Genomic DNA, 24,674 nt, shown 5'->3' with positions numbered 1-24,674 from the left:
CGATAAAGATATATAGCTCTGCTACACTCAGCAACTTACCTCAAAACTATGAAGGAACTATGAAAAAATATATAAAATATACAGTTTCAACATTGCATCGTATATTAAGCTGAAGCAATTCCTGTTCCTCATATGCATGTAACTGCGGATTTTATGACATTAGGAGGTTGCAACTTTAATATTACCCATAATCCTACATGGGCTGGGCTCAGCACCAATGCATGCTGAATGAGTATGGCAGCCGTCTCTGAGTGTCAGTCTCCTGCTGCTGGACTTGGAGCAGAGATGTGACATGTCCAGCACCGGTGCCATAGTGACTGTGGGTGTCTGTCACGCTCCTGTGGCAGCCTCCCCAGTGTGACGCCTGGAGATTCCTTCAAGGAACATGCCAGCCTGTTACCTAGCAACGCTGGATATGTTCGGTCAGCTTTATCAATTAAGGCAGAGCTGGGGAGTGTGCAGGGAGTGGGGGGGGCGTGGGCGGCTGCTTATGACTCAGCAGATCTGCCTGGCGATAGGAAAACCCCCCTTCCTGGTAGATGGATACCCCAGGTTTCTGTGTTGGCTCGCCAGACCTGTTGGAATGGGAAAATGCTGGCTCTGTGTCGCCCTTTTGGACTCAGAAACTCTCCGGCTGTGCCTCGTTACGGATTTACTTCCACTGGAGAATCCCTGGAAAGTTACTCATGCATTCTGTTCTGCTTAATTTATGGTTTGTCCTTCACCATGATTTACTCAGCTAAACTCTTGAGTATTTTATACTTCTGTTTAAACCACAAGCATAATAACATGGCCGGGAACATGCTGTGGGGTGTGAATGATTTCTATACACCATAGCATGGTGTGCACTAAATCCTTATGTTTGTATATATACAGTGTATATATATATATATATATATATATATATATATATATATAATGCAGGTACCAAATACCCCCATAAAGTGATAAAAACTTTTCTCCAGTCCTTACAAATCTGTGACTGCAATAGAAGACTAAAAGTTTTGAATTTTGTCTGGTTCCTTATGGTTAAGGTTAGGTCTGGGTTAGGGTTAAGGTTGTCATTGTTGGGATTAGGATTTTTCCCACGGAAATTAATGGAGATTCCCCGCAAAGATGTGAATACAAACGTGTGTGTGTGTGTGGTTGGGTGTCTGTGTGTGTGTGTGTGTGTGTTTCCCTAGTTTTTAAAAACCTTTTGGGCTCTTATACACTATTCCAGTGGGTATTTTTTATACATTTTTTGTCTTTCTCCGTACTTCAAGGATTCAGTAAAAACAAGAGATTTGTGCTTAATGACACTGATTCACAAGGAAAATATTTGTTGCAGGTGTTGTATGTTATGTGATGTATTTGGATTATTGTGTGGCGATCAACAAAACAAACTTGTATTTTTAGGTAGAATTCCCCTTTAAGTATCTGCCGTGAAATTTGTCATATGTGGATATTTGGTTTAAAAATAGGATTGAGAAAAAAAAAAAATGACAAAGTTAAGAATTCCAATGAACTTATTACACACCCAACATTTTTTTAGAATAGTTTGAAGCAAGTGATTTTTAAGTGTTACAGTAGTGACTATATAACATTCTTGTATAGCTGTTTCCTGTAAATATCGTGCAACAACCAGAGGATCACATTTTATTTATTTTTTTTTGGGGGGGGAGGGTGTTTTGGGATGGGTACAGAATGAGGGAAACTCATTCACATGACTGCAGATGAGTCTGGTTTTTGTGTCTCTGTCATGCGGTTCCTTTGATCTGTATCCTTTTGTCCCTTTCTATTGCCACCTACTGTTGTAACCCAGAAGTACAGTTGCAGAGTTTCCTTTGTAAGGCTGGTGGCATCTGCTCCTTTATGTCAAAACATCCACTTTTCTCCAAGATGACATTTTAATTTTTATAACAGCATTGTATTACGTTTATAAACACATCACTTATGCACATTTATGTATATGTTCTATACATTCTGAAAGGTTTTTAATATATGTTTAAACATCCATTTCAATGATGAAAGGTCACATTTCATTCTTGAAAGACATTTTGACCTATAATTTTAATAGAAATGATGATACAAGAATACTGCTCTTAAAATAGAGAAAAGTCCTGCGTTCAGTACTTCCTTAATCTGTGGGTGGGTGTCTGTGGTATTACATATGGCCTTCTACTGTATGAGGCAAATCAATCATCCATTTACTTTGCACAACAGATGCAAATGAAAGAACTGGCTGCAATAGATTATCAACGTTGAGTCAAATCTGCAAATATCTTTTTCTTTTCTTTATGATAAAAATACGCCGATAATTTGAATTTTGGCTCTAGTACAATACTTAACTATAAAAGATATCCTCCTGAGATTAATAAAATATTATCTTGTAATATCTTATTTAAAGTGTATCATTTATATAAGCCCTGCAGGGTAAAACGAGCCAATCCTTTATGCATCTTCTTTTCTGAAATATTAACTTCTCTGTGATGTATGTCTCTCTCTCCTGGTGTCTTCAGTGAACTGAGAACAATAAACTACAATAACATGGACATTTTTTTTTCAGACTGGAAGAAAACATTTCTTCTGTTCTTCAAAAAGTTCCTACAATTTTCTTGTATTTCTAGAAGAACATCGCTTCAGTTTCCAGACCTCGAAAAGCTCCCCCGCCGTTCCACATACTAGCTAAAATTCACCACCAGCTCACTTAATTAACATACAAATAAATGGGTATATTGGTTGGTTACTGGGTGACTTTATGGCTTTTTTGCTTTTATGTTTGATTTTATAGCAGGTGAGTGGTGCAGTTGAGCCACCGGTGAAGGACAGCTGGGGAAATGCAGACAAATTGAGGGAGTCATAGGCCAATAGAAGCAGTGAACAAAAAACCTGTAAAACTGAAAGAAACAGAAAAATAAGAATCTCACCCATGTGGTGGAGTCTTTCTCCATTCTTCTCCCAGAAATCCTTCATCACTCTTTCCCCTGTCCGCCACGCTGGCACTGTAAACTGGCCATGAACAGCTGAGCATCATAAATTTATGGGTATAGTATCGGCTGTCACTTTCCATAGGAATAAATATTGGAATTGTGGACTATTTGTATGTATGCTGTATAGTTTAAAAAGCAGTCAAACAGTGCATGTATTTATGCTCACTAATCAGTACACTTCCATCTGGACTTATGGTCTGGTTGGCTGTGAGTGAACATTTTGTAATATTTCGGTGTTCATCATTGGCTGGCAGTCCCTCCACGGGGATTGGTCATTGGGTGATAGCAAAACCAGAGAGGGGGGAGAAGTGAAGGCAGATTGGATGCTTTGTGGAGTGAACTTGCGGTTCTTGGGATATTTGTGATATTCCTAGGTGTAGATTTGAATCTGTTTTTTTTTTTATTATTAAATCCTACCTCGGACTTCCGCTGTGAACATGACTGAAACAGTAAAACTTTGTAATGTGAAAGTATCTTTTTTTGGTAATGCGAATGTACAGGAATAAAAAAGAAATGTTTCGTGTTGTAGCTTAATGAGCCAATAGCTCATGTTTTGACTAGAGGAAACTAAACGCTGGAGACATTACTCTCTTTTATGGGAAACCTGGTACCAAAGTGTGCATCCAGGGTAGTCGTCAGTCGTTAGTCATTCTGATGAAATTGTCACAGACTGTTCAGTTAATAACTCTTATTTTTTATTTGGAAAATGGCTGCATACGCAGAATTTCACCAAATCTGGAGGTGAGACCCGTCAGGCATTGCGGGGCAGAGCAGCGCATCTGACGTGTCTGCAGGGTTCCGGCTGTTGGCCTGAATTGCCACCCATCCAATATGTAGTAGCCTCCTGAGGCCACTTGGGGGCATCTGAGTTGTCCTGAGGAAAAAAAGGAGAAAATGTCTTTAAATTATTGCTATTTTCTGCGGCCCCATTTTCAACCTTTACTTCAACATTTTGTATGTTTAGTAGAAAAGATTATTTTTCATTATTATGTATTCAGAACAGTGATAACATTTGTTATGTGTAAGTTTTTTTTTCTCTTTTTAACTGTTTATATAATTGCCTTTAATATTAGACATCTGTCTCATGGCATCAGCCCTGAAACATCTATTAAAAATACCATGCATGTTGCATTTTAATCACCCAGTGCATTTCAATGCGGTTTCCCTTGCCACTCATCCATTGAAAATAGCGAAGTACAGCAGCACTGCTATGAGTAACAGTTAAAGTATTTTAAAACGATGCTGGATTGATAAAAATCAGATGTCGTGTCGCTGGTGAAAAGCGAGGAAGTTTCTAATAATGCCCTGCGATTAGTGCTGTGAGCCCTTTACGTAATTTCTGTCCTTTTCCCGAGCCAAAGTGCTCCCACTTAGACCGCAGATGGTGGACAGGATTCTGTCTTTATGAAAGCAGAACAGTCACCGGGCCTGGAATGGGAAGCTTTGGCTGCGGCCAACGTCTCACAGCTACGGTGTGAAGGAGTCACATCTGAAAGCGGCGCCCGGTGCCCGCTGCCCGCTGCCAGCTCCTGCCCCTGCCATCGCCAAGCCGCCGGTGCCTCCGGCCCGCCTCGACTGCTGCTGAAGCTGCCTTTCTATTTATAAACCCAAGTTAAACCGGACATCCCTCCATCGCTCCGGCCAGCATATTTTAGGGCGTTTGCAGAAAACAGGATGGCTTGTTGCCATGTAGAAAGTTAAATCATTTAGCTGGATGCATATGGATCAGCGTCGCTATCATTTTAAAACTCAAACTACAGTATATTGTGTAAAATTAACCTGGACGCGAGATGATTTCAGTGACTGGCACATGCCAAAGTAATCCCTGACAGACACATGCGGAGCTGCGTGCTTTATTTTTATTGTTGTGGAGCACTCCATGTCTTATCTCCTGCGTTTTGTAGGTCCAGAAATAATAGAAACATCACGCTGTGTCTGCCCACAGTTATGGACTCGGTTCATCTGAAAGAAGTGTTTTTTTTTCTTTTATCCTAAACAGGGTTTGAAGTAGCATAACTCCTGGTGTGTTATGAAATAACCAAAAAGAATCAGACAGAAGAGTGTTCTTTCCTGTGATTTCTTTTGCTGTTTGGAAAGTTTTGTTTTCCAGGCGATTTAGCAGAACACAAGCGTTGTTTTGTTTGCTTATGTGTGGTGGTTTTGTGTTGCATCAGCCTTAGCGTGGATGTACTCCTGCTCTCCCCGATGAGGGGCTGCTCTGACTTCCATGCAGCTTCTGTGATAAGCAGTGTGACCTTTACCGTTCAGATTGTACCATGCTGAGATGGGTACACTCCGCTCATCCTGATTGGTGCTCTCCCTGAATCCGTGCTGACGATTGGCTAGCGGCTGCGTCTTCATTCCCCTGCCCCCGGTGCTGCCACCAGCATTTCGTGTCTGATTGCATGCCACCCTGTTCCCCCTGATGGCAAGGCTCCCCTTGGATTTTGCCGTGAGTGCCATTGCTTACAAGCTCCCAGCAGAGGGCAGCATTTCAACCTCCCAGCATTTAATAACAACTACCTTTGATTGCTCTCAGCTACAGTGACGCCCACAATGTGAAAGTGGTTCACCAATCGTTTTAAAATCATCCATCATTATATTCTGAAAAGGAGCTTTTTTTTTGTTAATAAAGGGGCATTATAGACTTCTCGTGCATAGGGCAGTGGGCTCACAGTGTGTGTGGCTTTAAGATTTTGCAGAAGCCAATAAAGAGTTCTGGGGAAAGATTCTTAGCCAGTTTTGAGCCTAGGTGGGTTATGATGTCATGTTTTGATTATGGTTCTAGGCTATTTGGAAATTCCATCTGAGTCAAGGTTATTCTTTTGCTGTGACTTATATGCTCAAGACAGTTCAGAAACATTATCAGCGATTCAGCAGGAATTTCCTCTCTGCTGAATTCCTCACGACATTCAAGAAATCTTCTTGCATCTCAAGACGCATCTCTACTGAGAACACCTGAAGCATCTCCTATTACTGACCTGCCACACGGCCATCCTCCAGCGTGTCTGTGACACTGTACATGACAAAGAAATGACCTTGGGTGCATTTTAAGCCTTCCATCCTTTCAGCCTAAACTGCATTACGGGAGAAAATACGATTATGAAGCATCCTCTGGTGATTCTCTGAAACACTGAGTACTAATTTCGGTTTAGTAGAAAATGAGATTGCCTGTGCAAAAGCCCCTCCTTCTGCCCCCCCACATCGTCTACCACTGGCTGCACGAAAAAGTGTCTGTTAGCAGGATTTGTGGCTAATTGATATTCAGAAGGTCCTCAAGCCTGTTCCTGGACTTCAGAGGAGTGCCATTGTGCGTGTGCTGACAGAACACTTTGAGAATTGCATACTTAGAGATGGATCAAAGAGGGAGCGACGTGTTCAAGCCGTCTGCAGGCTCTCTCTCTTCTCCCGGCCAATGCATTTTGCTCTCTCACATGCAAAAACCCCTCTTGCATGTTAAACGTCCCGGCCGCTCGCATCTGAAGTGCTTACATGCCCCTTTTCACAACTTTATAATCAGACAGGCAGCTCATTAGTGGCGTTTAATATTCCGGCAATAATTTTCCCATCCAGAGCACGGAAAAGACGGAAAAATTTGACTGTCTGCTCACTGTCTCAAGCGACATACGTACCTAGAGATTAATATCCCTGCTTGTGCCTTTGGAAGCAAGGTACACATCAATCAGCACAACACAGAGGCACCTTTTAACTGTACATAACATGCGCTACATCATTCTGATGATTGATGTATCATGGTTTGGACCTTCTCCAGCAATCTCCCAGCAGGAAATCATGGAAGAGTGATATTATTAACATATATATCTGCCTGTTCATTGTGTATTTTACTGTACCCTGTTAGCGTCTGGCACAAGATCTACTCAGCTCACGGTTGACAGTATGCTGTGGCAGAGAGGTTCATTTTTATGGAGGGTTTTGTAACAGTGTGAGAAGTGAAATGTGAATATATATGGAATAGCTGTGATATGAAGCTTAATTACTACCTGATCGTCCTTAAAAAACTAAAGGAACATTTTCATTTCAAGTGTTACATTGTTATGAATAAAAGTTCCTATATAATACTAAAACAGTATGCACTCAGTAACGAAAAAGCTCCCAGACAGAGTGCTGGAGATGAAATGAATCTGCATGTGGTGAAAGGTCATGTGACTGTACTGCAATGATTATAATATCAGGTTAAACAGACAACAGAGTTGGCAGTATGGGAACACTGCTGGTCCCATGTCAGTAGGGTGTGGCACCCCCCGGGCCTGGATACATGGGAGTCATACAGCCGTTTTATCTTCTCCTGCGTCATGTCAGCCCACTGTGGTTGTAACTGGCCCTCGAGATCCTACAGACTGGCACTGGGTCTGAGTTGACATCCGACACATGGTCATTTGTGGTAATGCAGAACCGAGATTCATCGCTGAACTTGGTATGATGCCACTCGTCATCAGTCCCATGCCTCCTGGTTACGGTCCACTCCAAACTCAACCGTCTCTGCGCTGGTGTTAACGGCAGCCTACGCATGAGACGGTGAACCTGTAGTCTGGCTGATGCCAGTTGTCGAGACACGGTGCAGGATGACACATGGTGTTGTAGAGAGTCCAATACCTGTCTCTGGATGGCAGGATGTCATGAGGATCTGTAATGCTTGGCGTACAATATGATGGTCCTCCCTTGGTCTGGTCTGTCCTGGGTGACCGGAACCTTCCTGATGTGTAGGTGCCCTCAGATGCCCTTTGGTTCCAACGTCGGGTGACTGACATCTACACACCCCACATGCCGGGCAATTGCCCCATGACCACCCGGCCTCAGGCAAACCCACAATACGACGCCTATCAAACTCCGTCAAGTGCCGGTAACGCTGTCTAATGCGTCTATGAGGCGTCCTCTGTGTCTGGTGACTAGACGTGCCAGCTCCTTGCAAACTGAATCATTTACACACCCATCGCCGGTCTGCACGTGTACCAATTACATCCAAATGGGACCATTACTTCTGGGTGCTTAACTTTTTTTGTCACCGAGTGTATTTAGAAATTGGCAGTGCAGTGAATTTTTGAAACCACAGCTCCTGTAAAATATTGCAGGGAAGTATCCCAGTTCATTGACCTGCATAGATATTCTTCCTTATTACATTATATGGATTATTTTAGCTGAGTAGGAGTCTAACACTATAAAGTAGGACCTAGAGCTTCTCAATCAGATATGGTGGCGTATGAGAGTTGTGTGGAAGTTGCATATTAGGTACTGGGAGCCACTTAACCTTTGTGATGTAATATATAGACTTTCCTCTTTAAGGATGACATTATTACAGCTGAATGTTGATGCTTTTCCACCTCAGCGTTCTCTATCCCATTTATACAGTGCTAGATTTCCTTATGACCACAGAGCTTCAAGCCATACAAAGCATTATTATTAAGGAATTAAATGAACATGTAATGAATCATATTAGTGACCATAGGCACCCAACAGAGTGTCGCTTCTAAAGGTGTGCATGTCTGTATCTCTCCGTCCTTTTTCCGAGCCAAAGTGCTGACCCAGCACAGGGCACGTTCACACACCATTCACACCTATGAGCAATTTAGCAACTCCAATTAGCCTCAGCATGTTTCTGGACTGCGGGGGAAACCGGAGGAAACACCACGACGACACGGGGAGAACATGCAAACTCCACACACCTGGAACCCAGGTACCAGAGGTGTCGACAATGCTAACCCTTGCACAACCATACCAACTATATATATATATATATATATATATATAATAATATCTTACCCTTGCTGCATGGGGTACATACACTGTTCATTAATGTCTGGAAGAAATCAAAGTTTGTCGTTATTTTCCAGTCATCTTCTCATACTCCCCGGAATTTATCTTAACTGTAAAAATACACACTTTCGTACCACGGATGTATTATGCTTGGATATTTTTGTTACATGCACACTTAGAAATCAGTACTTTTATAACTGTCTTGGATATTATTTGGGGACAAGTTCTGATGTAGCTTTTATCTGTGGCGAGAGAGGAAAGAGGGCTTTGAAATAGACTGTAGGTGAAATTACCATGTGCAGTCAGTTACCAGCTGATTTAACCCACTGACAGGTGAGTTAAAAGCATCCAGTGAGTGTCAGTGCACAGTAATCCCATGACTGAGGGCTTCAAAGCATTCACCCTCCCATCACTACAAATGAGATCTAATTCAACTTAACTGTTATCCCACACAGGGTAACATACATTTATATAAATAAAAGAAGACATGTACTTTCATAATCTGAATAGGTGCCGAATCCAGTTTAATAACTTAAGCCATCAGTAAAATCCTGAGTGAAGTTCAAAGTGGGCGGATAACATGCTGTTCTTTTCTTTTTCTACTTCATTGTACCTTGTAATACCATCAATGTTACCAAATACTTTGAAGTCGCTTCTAAAAATTTTGGCAGTGTGCTCATTTTTATGGGACATGCGTGTATCCTAGGGGTGGCAGTGTCTCCCTGATTAGCATTATTGCCTCGCGCCTCTGTGGTTAGGGGTTTTTCATCCCGCCTCTCCCCCCGCGTGTGTGGGGTTTGCACGTTGTCTCTGCGTCACGTGGACTTAATCCCACAGTCAATTAGGCAATTGTGTGATGTGTGTGTGTGTGCACGAGACCTGCGCTGCACTGGGATCCTGTCCAAGGTGCACTTCAGCCTCGCGCTGTATGCTGCTTGAGATTGGCTCTAGTACCCGCCCGCTCCCCCCACCTCTTGGTGTTCAAGACCAGGATGAGCAATTATACGCCATATACAGGTTTTCTTCAGTGGTTTGTTGGAGTTGAATTACCAATATATGCTAAGCAGCGCCGATAATGAACTTAACGGATAATAATCTTCTGTCATGATCCACTCCCATATTACCTTTGTCGTTGGTTGTCAATATAATTTGAAACTGTCAAATTGCATAGTACGTTGCGAAATACCTAAACCGTTGCTATCATTTGAGTCATATTTAGACCATAGTGTTTGTATCTTTTTAAACCTCGGGTCTTGGATACATATTAATGAACCCAGACAAATCCCCTTAATGAGTTTCCTAGTTTGATGCTAAAAAAAAAGAGAGAGACGGTCTAATTAAGACCATTTCATTGCGATACGTGTAAATCCTTTTAATTTTGAATGTTGTGATGTAATGTAGGCTATTGTATATTCAAAACGATCGATTTACGTTTACACTATATTATTTGATTAATATAGTTTTCAAATAACGGGATTCAGTCATTTAACTGCATAGAATTTTCCATATGCTTTAACGTATTGCAGATTTTTTTAAGCAAGCGTGGCGATAATGAAATGCATTCATTGCGGGTGATACTATGTCATGGATGACAATGGCGACACCCGCGACATCAACAGCCGAAGTAAAGCCCTTCGCCTTTAGCTGTCACATCGTGAGCGCTGTTTGGGGGACAGCGCCCGCTACAGGCGGCAGCTGTAAACGCCGGAGCCCGCAGCCTTCTTTTTTCCTTCCCTTTTCCTTTTTCCTTCCGAAAGCCAGCGACTGGGGAAAACCACGGGGCGCCGGAAAAAGGCACTTCGCTGATACTTTGGCGGATGGATAGTTTCATAAAAGGCAAATCAAAGTCATTTTTGTGTGATACCTTTCCATTTTCTGTATGATGGGCAGTTGTTAGTTGTTAGTCTATAGTTGTTTGATTGACAATAAAAAGTAAATCAATAATAAATACAGACAATTCGTTAAAGTTAAATGTAGTGCAAAAATAGGATATTGTCAGTACAAGTTTATGTCACAGTCTCAACGTTTTGTTTACATTAAACATATTTTGTAATTCACAAACTTGAATCCTAGTCCAAACAGTGTGTCAGGCATAATCGAATGTGTCTGAAATGTATTTCCCTAAACCCGACGCCTATTTCTCCGCCGCGGACGGGGAGGGAGGCGCGCTTCGTGGCTGCCTCAAACGGCAGGTGGCTCCCGTGAGTTTTCCTTTTGTGCCTTGGATTTGTTTGGGCCTCCAGCACACAGCAATTCGTCTGTACGCGAAACATCGCACCGCCATGTCGCCTTATTGAACTGTAAACGGACGGATCACCCACCCCTTCCTTATTTCACTGCTTTCTACACACACACACACACACACACACACACACACACACACTCGAGTGTGGTTGTTATTATAAAGCAGTGCCAGATGATGCTTTAGATCCACATTTGAGTGCCATATCATTTATATTTTACCTGCGTTAATTGGATTGACCGCTAATTTAGACATCAAAGGTAAAAAGCGTCGAAATGGCCGGAATGTTGCGCGTGGCTTCAGCAAAGGTCGCCGACCGTTGTATTGAATTTAATGTGATTCAGTAAATGATCCACCAGAGTATGAACATTTTCAGTTTGTTTTCCCTTTCACCCACCCTGCTTTGAGAACATAATAACAGTTATTCTAAAACATTCATGTTACACTTAATAAAATTCTATGTATTTATTAATAAGGCTTGGTAAACAAAAGCAAGTAGTAGGCTACTTCATAAAGAGAGAGAGAGAGAGAAAATATTAGGGTTAGTGGCAGAGTGTACTGATTAATGACAGTCTATTAGCTGGATTTTATGAGAAACCTTGCTGACAGCATGTAGTTGCTGTTTTAATGAGCCGCTTGCATCTTTAACAGCAGAATTAAACATATTCTGCGTCCCCGTGTCTATGTCCGCGTTTCAGCGGGGGCGTTAGTCCTCGTACAGCCGAAGAGTCCTGCAGAAGCGTGCGATTTACTACAGGCTCCCAGCAAACAGTCACACAGCAGAGTGATATCCGCGGAGCAGCTGCTACTTCCCGAAGGGTGGGCTTTTTCCTCCTCCGAGGTAGATGGTAAAACGAGGTGGAAGTTGACATGACTTGTTGATGTTCAGCATGCATGAATTTATCGATGGAAACAAAACGCTGGTGCTTTTTTAACGTTGGATTTGCGCGAAATGAGCCGGGAATTGAATGCAAAATTGTGACCATGCTCTGACAACTATGTTTGCTGTAGCTGCCGCCTTTCCCGTTTTGCAGAATATATTGCAATTATTTCTGTGATGGCTGGTAGGAGACTGCGATTCGCACACTGTTATTGAATGATATTGCTAGGGATTTCTTTAACTTTATTTATTTGTGCGGTGCTGTCATAGGCAGACGTCATCTTCACAAGACCTGGGTCAGCTTTAGTTTTTTTTCCCCCCACCAATTGTACGATTTCATATTTTTATACTGGAAACGAGGATCACTGATAACGCTCTCGGTCCGGACAAAGTGGAATATAATCGGAATATATTTCGAATAAACAGCCCGTTAATTTTGTAGAAGTTTTTGGTTCGTAAATGTGAGCGTCTATTAGAAAGTTGTTATTAAAATTGCTAGTGCCCCGTCGATCGTACTAACCACTCCTCAAAATGATGGACAGCGTCAAGGTAAATGGAAATCCTTTTGTCAGCGTTAAGGAAAGTCTCCGATTGCCTTTAAAGCAGACGAATGTGGAAACTGAAACATCGCAATAGCAAATCCATACCTGGGAGGCGACCCGTCGTCCTTCAAGGAAAAAACACACGAAGATCTTCTGTTTTTTCTGTTTTGTTTTATTGCCTGACTACTGTCTCAGGCGGTGGCCATTTCTGTCCATCGTCCAAAAAAAGAAAGAAAATATGACGGAAAAAGTAAAGAAGTACATTTTTTACGTGAACTAGACTGTGTGGTTACCTGTCGTGTCTGTGGGAGTCGGTGCTTTTTAAACGTTATAAGCGGCGAATGGACACTTGTCTGCAATCTGCATTTTTTTGAAGTTTGAGCGACGCTTGTTGACACGGGATGATTTTGCCTATATAAAATCGATTTAAAAAGGCTGTAATATCCTGAATACCATAGACTGCATTTGTGTGCACGGATGTTTAAACGATGAAAACACGCCGCTTGGCAGCTCCTTTAAACTGTAGGCTGTGGACTTCGCCGAGAAATATAAATTTGTGTTTTTCGTAGATCGAGGGGCTTCGCGTGCAGGGCTATGGGACGCTAGTGCACGGGTCCGAGCACAGACGAGGCGGGGTGTGTGTGTGCTGCTGTCTGCTTTGAACAGTTCAGTGTTTTTGAGACATGGCAGCGGCTATCGCCAGCGGTTTAATCCGGCAAAAGAGACAAGCTCGGGAGCAGAATATTAACCGGCCCTCCACCCATAGGAGGAGGAAAAGCCCCAGTAAGAACAAGGGTCTCTGCAACGGGAACCTAGTCGACATCTTCTCCAAAGTGAGAATCTTCGGCCTCAGGAAGAGAAGACTACGGAGACAAGGTGTGGAAATCACGTACTTCACAGTAATTACAATATATCACACACTTTTAACTACAAACGGAGCGCTTTTCGTGTTCAAGTCGCCAAACCACAGGTTAATAATTCATTAAATAAAGTAGAGCATTTGGATATAATGGTCATAAGGTCTCTATTCTCCATATAATGCGTATTCATTTACAGTCTCCAATTTCCAGAAACGTGGTCAAATGAGTTGAGTCAAATAATGACTGCTGGATTTTATAACTGTGAATCTGAATCATGCAAGGCTTATGCAATTAATGTTAGAGATAGTAATCTTACTAGGTTTAATGAGGATATTGCTTACCAGAATATGGGTTAGTTAGTTGGTACCCGCGAGGTTCGCCCTGTTGCGTTTGTTATTGAAGTTAACTGACCTTGTGGTTTTTGCAGAGGTGTAACTGTCGAGTCTCTGCGATTGAATTCCGAAGATGTGAACCTTTAGAGAAAGCGAAACATTTTTGTCTTGAATGAATTGCATTGGTTTGGAAGAGTGTTTACTTAAAAATAAATAAATAAATAAATAAAATAAAAATAATGGATTAGTTCAGTCATCCATTCTTTCATGTATTCATGTCCCAAACCGCTTTTGGAAACCGAGTATGGTCACAACATCTTTCAGTCACTTATTTTCGATGACTTAATTAGTGCCCTTTTCTGGAAAAGTATGCGTTACAGGTAAACGTCAACCATTTATTTATTTATTTATTTATTCATTCATTCATTCATTATCTATATATATATAGATCTGTGTGGTTGTTTGTCTGTGCACATTGTGATGATTGCTCAGCGTATGTCACTGGTATTCGATGGCACATTGAAACTAGGATTTATCAATTAATGAAAATCTCAACGATTACAATTACAAAAGCATGTCCAGTGACTAGTGAATACAGTTAACCCACCTTCAGCAGGTTTCCAACTTGTTGCAGGGTGTATGTTACTGTTTGAACATCTGTAATCAGGAACACACCTTAGCATGTATTCACCATATGATATTATTATTATTATTATTATTATTATTATTATTATTATTATTTCTACTACTACTACTATTGACTTGATTGTTTTGCAGGCAGTAACCACACAGTATCAAAGAGCAGCAGTAGGAAGTATATTAATAATTAACTTGTCTTTGTGATAATAAAACAACAGACTGACAATAATTTGCACACCAATAACAAATTCAGTACATATCAGTGGTGAGAACTGTACTGTTGTCTTACACATTTGTTTATAGTTAAGTTTGGCCTTTCAAAGTTTTCTAGTGCATATTGCAGTAAAAACATCTATGTACAAACAGTGACGTAGAACATCTTTGTGTTAATCACCATGCTATGCATAGTGACCAACAAAAACAAAACACAATGGAATACAGTGTTTTTAATGACTGTATTAGATATTATGATTATATTAGGATAGTAAAGACTTTTCCATGTGATGCATTCTGTCAGTTTGAGTAGTATTACTGTTTTGTTCTGTAAGATGATGAAAAATTAGAGAAAAATTTGTGAACATTTTATTGTGATTCACATTTTTTTTCTCAGTGTGTTCATGTGTTTTGAAAAAAATCAGGCAGTATAAAAAGCAAGTCGTTTTTTTTGCCCACGGCAAGAAATGTCGTTGGAGAACTGCTCATGCTTGTCTACTCAATAAATAGGTGAACCGTTAAAAGAGTAAGAGCAAGTATGTTTCCAAGGCATGTACATGTTAGGTAAAACAGAGACATGCCAGGAGGACATGAAGTCATTATTTACCTCTGGAAAACGTTGACATGCTTATGTGTGTCAGCTGGTTCCACAGAGCCACTGGGCTGCCTGGAATTAGATTTGCAGTGATTATGGCTCGAGGGACACTGCTGACACATTGGTCCTTATCTCCTATGACCTTGTTTCAAAGAGACAATGAAAATATTTGGTAGAGTATATAGAAATATGGATTATTTGTCCTGGTTTCACAGATGATTGTGGGCTAATCGTGCCACAAGGCAAACTAATAGAAGAGTGTTGGCTTAGTTTGTGGCTCCTCTGGGGGTTTTAATACATCATCATTGTTTTTTTATCCTCCTGAGATTCAGAAAATCTTAGGCTAGCGAAAGATCTATTGTTCTAAAAGCTTCTTATGTGCTTTTGTTAGTTGTGACTTATGGGAAAAGTAATAGGCTGTACGAAAGAATTTATTCTGTGTGAATCTCCAGAAGGTGATTTTTTTTTTTTTTTTAGCTGAAAGGAACATGGTATGACGGTAGTTATTGTTTTAGGGGTTCATGCTGATATAGAAAGAGAAAGTCTCTTGATGGAAGTCGGTGTCACACCCAAGGAGATATTGTACCTGATTAGGTACCATAACTGGAGGACTCATGATATACAATCCAATCAGTCTTTGTTAGAAATGCATCATTGACATTATTGTCAAAAATGAACACAGCACATTGATATCATTCCCACTTCAATGACTGGGCAACCCTTGTTTTCAGACTTCAGAAGTGGAAGAAACACTTAAGCGTTTTATCCGCCACTGCACTCTGATTGTTTATAATCCAACATGGTATTTCCATTATTTTAGGGAAGGCGAGGTTGCACTCCGCGTCTCTGACAGCACTTGCTGACTGTTCTAGCCGAGAGTGTTCATCAAAGAGCTACACACATTAAAGGTGTGTACCTTGCTCTCTAGCTCAGCAAAATGAAAAAGATCTTTGGCTGGAATCGTGTACACATCTGGGTGCTTAAATCTGTCGCAACTGCAAAATCAAAATGACTGAGACCCCCCCCCCTTCCCCCCGCCACCTTAAAGACTGCCAAGGATGAACTTGTCTTACGGAACAATGTCTTTCTCTGATACAGCCCCTAGTGTGGCCCATTTCAGCAAATCCCACCAGCCTTATTAATAACCTTTCAGTGAAGGAGCCCGCCGGTTTTTAATCACATCTCCAGCTCCATGAGTTTCGAGGCAGTCCTCAGACCACATGATCAGACTTCTCGCTGTGTTCCATTTGATATTCAGCCATTCCCTTGAATTAGCTGTTTCTGAAGGACAAATAAGAGGACGCCCAACGACCCGGGATTCAGAGAAAATTCAGATGACCGCCAGTACTGCCTGGTGAGAGCGAGACTAGTCCAAGGAAATTATGAAGCCTCTGAGTCTATAACCTGTTGTTTTCCAACGACTCAGAACATCTAGGTGTAAAAGAATGGTGACAGATATGGAAGGGTGGACTTTACTGGTGCAGTCTTTAGGCCCAAGCTGAGGCACAGAGAAGATGTGCCCTTTCAGTTCTCCTGGTTGTCCATGCACATTTCAATTTCATGGAATATGTATGTGCTCACCTCCGCATGTCCTCCCAGAGGGGGCTGCAGGTATGATGGGAGTCTTGGAAGATTGCTATAGAAAAACTTCGTAAAACCTTTATCAGAAAATTATTACAAGCTAACAGGCGTTTAAATGTCATGTTCGGTTCATTGTTAGAATGGCACCACTGATCATCGCTTGTCACATTTTTTTGTGATCAGTCTTGATTCAGTCCTATAAGCAGGATTTATTTTCTATTTTAATTTGACCAAGTTTCATTTCTATGTTATATAAGCAACATCTCTTCGTTATTTCACTGTGGTGTTCACTCAGACGACTTTTTAAAATGGTGATTACATTAAATCAGGACTTCCACCACCGTCCTATAGGAGAACATTTAGGAATACTGGATCCATCAGGTCCACCACTGTCCTATAGGAGAACATTTAGGAATACTGGATCCATCAGGTCCACCACTGTCCTATAGGAGAACATTTAGGAATACTGGATCCATCAGGTCCACCACTGTCCTATAGGAGAACATTTAGGAATACTGGATCCATCAGTTCCACCACCGTCCTATAGGAGAACATTTAGGAATACTGGATCCATCAGTTCCACCACCGTCCTATAGGAGAACATTTAGGAATACTGGATCCATCAGTTCCACCACCGTCCTATAGGAGAACATTTAGGAATACTGGATCCATCAGTTCCACCACCGTCCTATAGGAGAACATTTAGGAATACTGGATCCATCAGTTCCACCACCGTCCTATAGGAGAACATTTAGGAATACTGGATCCATCAGTTCCACCACCGTCCTATAGGAGAACATTTAGGAATACTGGATCCATCAGTTCCACCACCGTCCTATAGGAGAACATTTAGGAATACTGGATCCATCAGTTCCACCACCGTCCTATAGGAGAACATTTAGGAATACTGGATCCATCTGTTCCACCAGTCGTTTATTACTGTTATGCACTATATGAAGTATGGACATTTGCTGTTTCCTTATTCTCTGGTCTGCAAAATCAGTCCATAGAAAACTGGTTTTAACATATGGAAAGCTATAAAACGATTTAAAAAATCAATGCAGAGGTAGCAGAATGATTTGCACCTGTGTGGTAGAACAAGTGCAAATTTTATTTTATTATTTTTAAGAATATTTTAAGATTAGCAAATGATTAGTGTCATGCCATGCTAGCCCTGCATTTCTGAATTGAACTATATGGAGTTTATATTTCTAAAACATTCTGTAACGGGGATTACCCCAGAGCACTTTACATTAAAAAAAAGCTAAATTGTTTAAAATGATAGGAGTAGCTGAGTTCTGTGACTGAATACTTCCAGACACCGTATGGTGATGCAGAATGAATGGGAATAACCTCCGAAGGCTGGAAAAGCCCCTCTCACATTCCAGAAGCACCTAAAGTGGGTCAGACACATGTTACCTTGACGCCTGCAGCTGGCACACGCCTGATTGTAGTCCTGACGCTTTGGAAAGGCTTCCCCCCGACGCAGATCCCTTCGTCTGGCTTCAGACGGGGAAGAGAAGACCACATTTATTATTAAGGATGGACCTCTCCTGTCTGCGGGGATAGCAGACGTGTCACGGTGAAGCCAGGCATCAGTGGTGCCTCTACATGGGCTCCTGTTCTCTTTAAGATGACAACACAGCTTCACTTTGATTGTTACAGCTCTAAGTCAGATGTTAATGTCCTGCTCATTTACAATATATTTAAAATGTATAAGATAACACACTGTTTCTCTGTTCTGCCATGCTATGAGATAAAATATATATAATATACATTTTATAATATATATTATAATTAGGATATTCATAGTCAAAATGTATAAATGAAATTATTATAAAATTGTTTACAAAATAACATGATTTGCATTTATATGAAAATACAAAACACGGCAAACCAGTCAGAAAAATGTGGTTAAACATTAGCATGATATAAATGTATCATTTGGCTCTGTGATTAAACAGTTTTGTTGCAAGTATTGTTTTAGTACGTTTGGGTCGGGAACAGCATCAAAAAACAGCTCTGGCCTCAGTGGAGATTTGCGATCGGGGTCAGACATAAATTTTTAAATTCAATCACAGCTCTGATCAGCACAAGCAGATGCAGCGTCCATATTTCCGTTATTATTATTATTATTATTATTATTTTGCTGCAGATTATTTCACAAGCTAAGAACAAAGGGTATATGTTGAGCATGTGAGTGTTTCACCTTTTACACCTCAGTCCTTTTCAAGAAGTTGAATCCCGAACCAGGGGAGAGTCGTCTTAAGATGCGAGAGAACTGGGAAGCTGTTTGAGGTGCAGAGTGCCCCCCTCATTTAATTGGTGACTTGACTGTGCTACCCAAGCTAAACAGTCACCTCATGGCTGGTATAATCACTCTACTCCCGAGATAAATGTTCCATGTCCACATTTCTCTACGTACCTCTAGACCTGCCAGTTTCTCTGTAATGACAGCCAATAAATGAATGCCTTGAATTACGCATCATACTTTTCTTTAGTGTGAGGCTAGACAGTGACCACTCCCGCGTGAGTGTGAGCCAAAGGTATAGCCATTACAGATGATTGACACTGCCCATAGGCAGTGAGCAATAGTATGAGAAAATTGATTTTGTGGAAAATTGAACCTCAGGGAAAATTCAATCTTAATATACAGCTGTTAATGAAAGTGTTCTTCTGAGAGACGATGTCTCGACTTACACTAAACCAGCGAAGAGCAAACAGAGCAGCATTTCCCAGATATGCATCTGTATCGGGGCTAGATTACATTTTCTGCGGGTCATTTTTGTGCAGCCACAAAACTGACCTCTTTAAAATTGCATAAGCATTTAATAACCCCCCTCTGATGTGGTCTGCTGGCTATTGCCTTTGTGTGCACGTACAGGTGTCATACAGCACGCCATTCATGTGAGGAGGGTAGATTTTCTGATGTCAAAATAATTGCAATTTTATGCTCAAAATTCATTTGAAGGAATGTTACATGACTGACCAGAACTGCATGTGTGGTTCTTTCTGGCTGCTTGTCTATTTTAAACTGCATTTTCTCTAGTCTTCCTCTTTACTTTTACACCTACTGCGTCGGACGTTTCCCAAAAGCTTCTGTTAGCGGCTCACATAGTTGGAACCATTCAGTTGCGCGGTTCCAACTATGTAAGTTGTTAACATTTTTACCAACTACTGCATGCTTTTGGGAAACGTACCCGTTTGAAACAGAACACTCTGCACTGCGCTGTCACACTGGCTGTGTACATTACAGTTTATGGCTTTGCACAACACTGCTGCATAATTTTCAAACAAGATACCTTCAAAGACACAAAAAAAAACAAAAAAATGAACATCTGTATTGTATCATATGTGTTAGCAGAAGTATTTAAATATTATGAGTTATTGTTCACTTGTGATTGGTTTTCAAACTACATAATGTATGGCCTACATATTGCATTATTCTTGGTTATTTAAGACTTTGTGTTTAACGTATATGGAACTTTGGTGCCATGTCTTACTGATTAGCAGCTTGACCAACATGGTGTTATACAGACAAAACCAGTATGCTTGGTGTTCTTAATAAATCAGTCTTCAATGAGTTATTGCTGGAATGGATGAAATTATTGTAAACAGAATGTCAGTTAATTGGGCAGATTTTCATTAGGTCAATACAGATGTATTAAATTTTTTTTTGTGGGTAAATAAATGTTCAAATAAAGGGAGCACAAGCAATTAGTACACTCATTTGTTTTCATATTTTGCTGTTAAATACTAATTGAATCAGAAATAATGCAGGCGAATAAGATTTATTTTATGGGAAATTTTTCCATTTCACTCATTCTTTGACTAAGTCATCAACATATTGCCAAATGTTTTCAGTTTAAAGGCATTTGGATTGGGTAATTCATTTAATCAACAACTCTAACAAAACTAATTAAGAGCGCAGTTTGGAACAAAAGCCAATATTCACAGCCTGGCACTAGGACCAAGACTGCAAAGCTCTAGTGTAGGATACGTGCTGTTGAACAATATTTTGCTTTTGTTACAGTGTTTCCCTTCTGTATTAAATATTTTGTGTGCATTGTTTAATTGTAAATAAAATTAATGAAATAGAATGTATTCATGTTCACTATTTTGACAGATCTCCTTGAATAATACAAAATTATTATTTGTTATTTGCATTGACAATGTTGATTGACCAGTACCGACTGTCAGGTTGGAATGAGATTATCTACCACTGCCTAAGAAGGTCATCTTCATCACTGACATAAGTACCTTTTCAGCTTGGCTGAAATGCAGTCTGTGTTTTTAACCCCCTTTGCCTTGTTCACAAAGTAACACATTCAGATGCTGCTGAGTGGGATCTTCGTAAACTGCCGATTACTCCCGTCCGGTTTTCTCTGTTTGTGGCTGTTGTACATTCTGTAGTAGGTGCGGTTTGCCTTCACACCGGTTGTCAGATGCATTTGTGTCCCTGTCTCAGCCTCTCCCTCAGTCTGAAGGACATTCTTTGATGCTGCATTGAAAGGCAACAAGAAAACTTAGAGACCTGGTGAAGGGTGATTCATGACCAAGGGCGCTCACTAACATTTTATGAGCTGTTGTTGAATCCTGTCCTCCCCCTGTTTGCTGTAGCCTTACAGCGTTCCTTGCAATCTCCTCTTCCTCTCTCAGAGCATACACAGACACATGTAGCTACTGTACTCTGACCTCTTTCTCAGGCACCATTTCCATCATTTCTTCACAAATAAAAACAGTAAGTAAATACAGACATCCAAATTAACTGCAAGCACTCGTCTTATATAGTTTTGCAACAACTGAATTCAGTTTAATCTTTTTGTCTTTTACTCAGTCCGGAGCACAAATACCACACTTCGCAGTATTTATCTTGTTGCCCTAAACCTATTGCATTGTAAACTAAGTGTACATATGGTATGTTATAATCAGTTACACAACAAATGATAAGGATCTGTGAAATGCTTGTTTTTTCCTGCCTAAGTAAATGGGATATCAACAAATGTCGTCTTATAAATGCATGCATATTAGAATTTAGTGATCAGTGGTCATTGTTGACACACCACAGCACAACAATGAAATGTTTCCTCTGCATTTAACCCATATGTGACATCGTGACATAGCAGGGGGCAGCTAATTCAGCGCCCGGGGAGCAGTGCCTGAGGGCGGTACCTTGCTCAGGGTACCTCAGTGGTGCTTTGCTACTTGGGGATTCGAACCTGCAATCTTTCAATTACAAGTGCGGAAGCCACCATTAAGCCACCACTGCTTATTAAATAGTTGAGATTCCTTCTGGATGCAAAAAGTGATTACTATAGGACAGAACCGGCTAATTTGGATCCATAAAGTAAAAATCCAGACCAAGATTTTGTTTCAACCAACCAGTTGAGCATAAAGTGTCACAGTCATGGAGTACTCAGCTGGTTGGTTGAAACTAAATCTTGGCCTGGATTTGACCATTTTGGACATGAACTATACACTTATGCTTTAGCATGATATGTGTCCAAGTCCAGTATAAGCCTTAATAATGAGTTTGAACCTGAAGTGTCGAGCTTGCTAATCTTGGGTCAGCCCCTTTCAGGTCAAAAGTGGGGTGTCGCTTGCAATGATACCTGCCTATTTGAAGTACTGTGCTGTTGATAAACGGATTAGTATTTATGGTACTTTTTGGAGAAAATGTAGGCAGTTAAGCTGATTGGATTTTGAAAATGATGGATATTTGCTGATGGCATATTGCATATATTGTTTTTCAAACAGAATCATACAATATACTGTATTATTGATAGAATGATATGAACTGATTTGTTAAGGCATGCACACACACACACACACACACACACATATACATGAGCAGGTATACCTTACCTTATGTGGACACAATGTCCGTCCCCACAATGTGATGAATACCCATTTTTTCCTGGTCCCCATAAGGGAAAACTACATTTAATAAGAATCTGTGACTGCAATGAAAAAACTAAAAAAAGAAAAACTCTTGAATTTTGCTTGTTTACTTATGGTTACGGTTGATTGTCATAGTTAGCGCTAGCATTTTTCCCATAGAAATGAATGAGCGGTCCCCATAAAGATATGTTTACCCGACATGTGTGTGTGTGTGTGTGTGTGTATTTGGGAGATTAAGGGAAAAACACCCCCCAGCCACCTCCATGCCAGTGGGCGGTTAGTCTGTTCCCAGTCAGGAAAAAAGCTTTGCTTGTCATCTTTGAAGCCTTGCTGCAGGATTCTCACTGGTCTTTTATGTGGGATGGCCGTCTTAAACATGAAAATCTGTCTGAATCAATAAAAAAGCTTTCAGCAGAATGACCTCAACTGGATCCAGCACCATAAAGTCAGGCACGGTTATCGCAATTTCGGTAAACACACAGGAGACAGACGTACGGCTGCTCTGCTGCTGTGTACCGCGTCTCTGTTTTTCTTAAAACGGCAGCATCAGAACCAAGCTGCTGATGGGTCATCTTGTCCAGAACCCAGAATGTCTGCTGTGTCTCAGCTGAGGCAGAGATAACGACAAATGTCAGAGATGGGAAGGTGAGCTTGCAGACCGAAGGGCGTTGGCCTCTTAAAGGAGAGCTGAAAATATTGTCGTTACTGCTGTGATTGCGCACATTCAGGGAATCAGAATCAGAAACAGAACGATCAGAGTATCATTAAGCACAATGAGGAACAATGCAAGATGCTCAGTAGGAAACACTCTGATGTTCTTGTAAGCCAATGTCTTTTCTCTATGACTATGTTCCATCACCATTATGACCTCAAGGCATTTGTGAATAATAGTGAGAAATCTAGAATTTTACCAATAAATACAAATAGGATGTCACAGAGTCATCCTCAGTGAAATGTATAATTTAAATGCTTGGTTACTTAACTCCTAGATCGTTTTAATGAGTAACAGTATAAAAAAAATAAAACGGGGCGTTAAACATTAAACATTTACAGTGCATTTATATTCTGTATTGGTCAGTGTTGTATATTCAGTCATGCCAATTCAACGCTGCTCTTATGTTTGGACGTTGCTGCGGCAACATGATGCAAACGTTTTTATATTTTTTCACAAGTCAGGGTGACATCCTCGGTGGAAACAGAGCTGTAAAAAACCATTCTCCCACATTCGGGGGAAGTCTTTTACCTGGACTTGCCATGACAGTCGTGCTACGAGGAACAGAGGACCGTGGTTCTTTTTCAGTCACTCAAAATCACAGGCCCTTATAAACACCAGGATGCTGCGATACACAGCCAGCTGATTCTGTCCTAAATGACCTGGATGGGAGCTCCTGAGAGTTTTATAACTTGTAATCTGTTTTACAAGCCATTGTTTAGACTGCCCCTACTGCTTTATGGCAGTAGAAAAAACGTTGCCCAATATAAGTGATGTTTAATAAATCTTTATCAATATGATGCACATATTTGTCATGCTTGACTTCCCATTAATAAGGGTCTCCATGCTGATGCAATGACGCAAAGTAAATATACCGACAAATAAAAACACATTCTTTGCAGTCTGTAAAAGCTCAGCTGCTGCATTCAAGAGTGGGCTGATTGCTGATTGGGTGTGTTTGTAATACGCCAAGATTGGGCTGATTCCTGATTGGGTGTGTTTGTAATACGTCAAGATTGGGCTGATTCCTGATTGGGTGTCTTTGTAATACGCCAAAGTGATTTTCAAACATGACCTCAAACCTTTTTTCTCACTCTCACTGTGTGTGTATGAAATTTGCATGTTCTTCCCATGTTGAAGTGTACTGCCATTGTTTCTACATTGATCTCTCTAATTGTATATCTGTGTGTGTCTGTGCATGTGTGTGGTCCAGATATACCTTACCTTATGGGGACCAAATATCACCACAATGTGATGAATACCCCCTTTTTTTACCTTATGGGGACCAGGACACTGGGGAAACTCAATTTTCTAAAACTCCATGACTGCAATCAGAAAACTAAAATTTTTGTTTGGTTACTTATAGTCATGGTTAGGGCTGGGTAGGGATTAAGGTTGTCATAGTTAGCATTAGCTTTTTTCCCATAGAGATA

General features: G+C 40.8%; 1 protein-coding gene across 12 annotated transcripts in view; it reads left to right on the top strand.

The window, feature by feature from the left end:
• The window catches only part of LOC111852793 (fibroblast growth factor 14-like), a 114,713-nt gene that overhangs the window by 65,605 nt on the left and 24,434 nt on the right, over positions 1-24,674 (top strand). The window contains exons 1-2 of one of the 12 annotated variants that reach the window (XM_023829045.2): positions 11,745-11,827; positions 13,175-13,284. The exons of 8 other annotated variants lie outside the window; for them this stretch is intronic. Coding sequence is in view for 2 of the 4 variants with exons in the window: in XM_072700483.1 (XP_072556584.1) it covers positions 13,092-13,284 (193 nt within the window). In the remaining 2 variants the exon portion in view is untranslated. Of the gene's footprint in view, positions 1-11,631; positions 13,285-24,674 lie in introns of those variants that run through there. 3 more of the 12 variants (XM_023829043.1, XM_072700483.1, XM_023829046.2) reach the window with 3 other exon arrangements.

Source organism: Paramormyrops kingsleyae, chromosome 16 (assembly GCF_048594095.1).
Source record: "Paramormyrops kingsleyae isolate MSU_618 chromosome 16, PKINGS_0.4, whole genome shotgun sequence".
Taxonomy (NCBI): Eukaryota; Metazoa; Chordata; class Actinopteri; order Osteoglossiformes; family Mormyridae; genus Paramormyrops; species Paramormyrops kingsleyae.
This window is presented reverse-complemented; position numbering and strand designations above follow the sequence as displayed.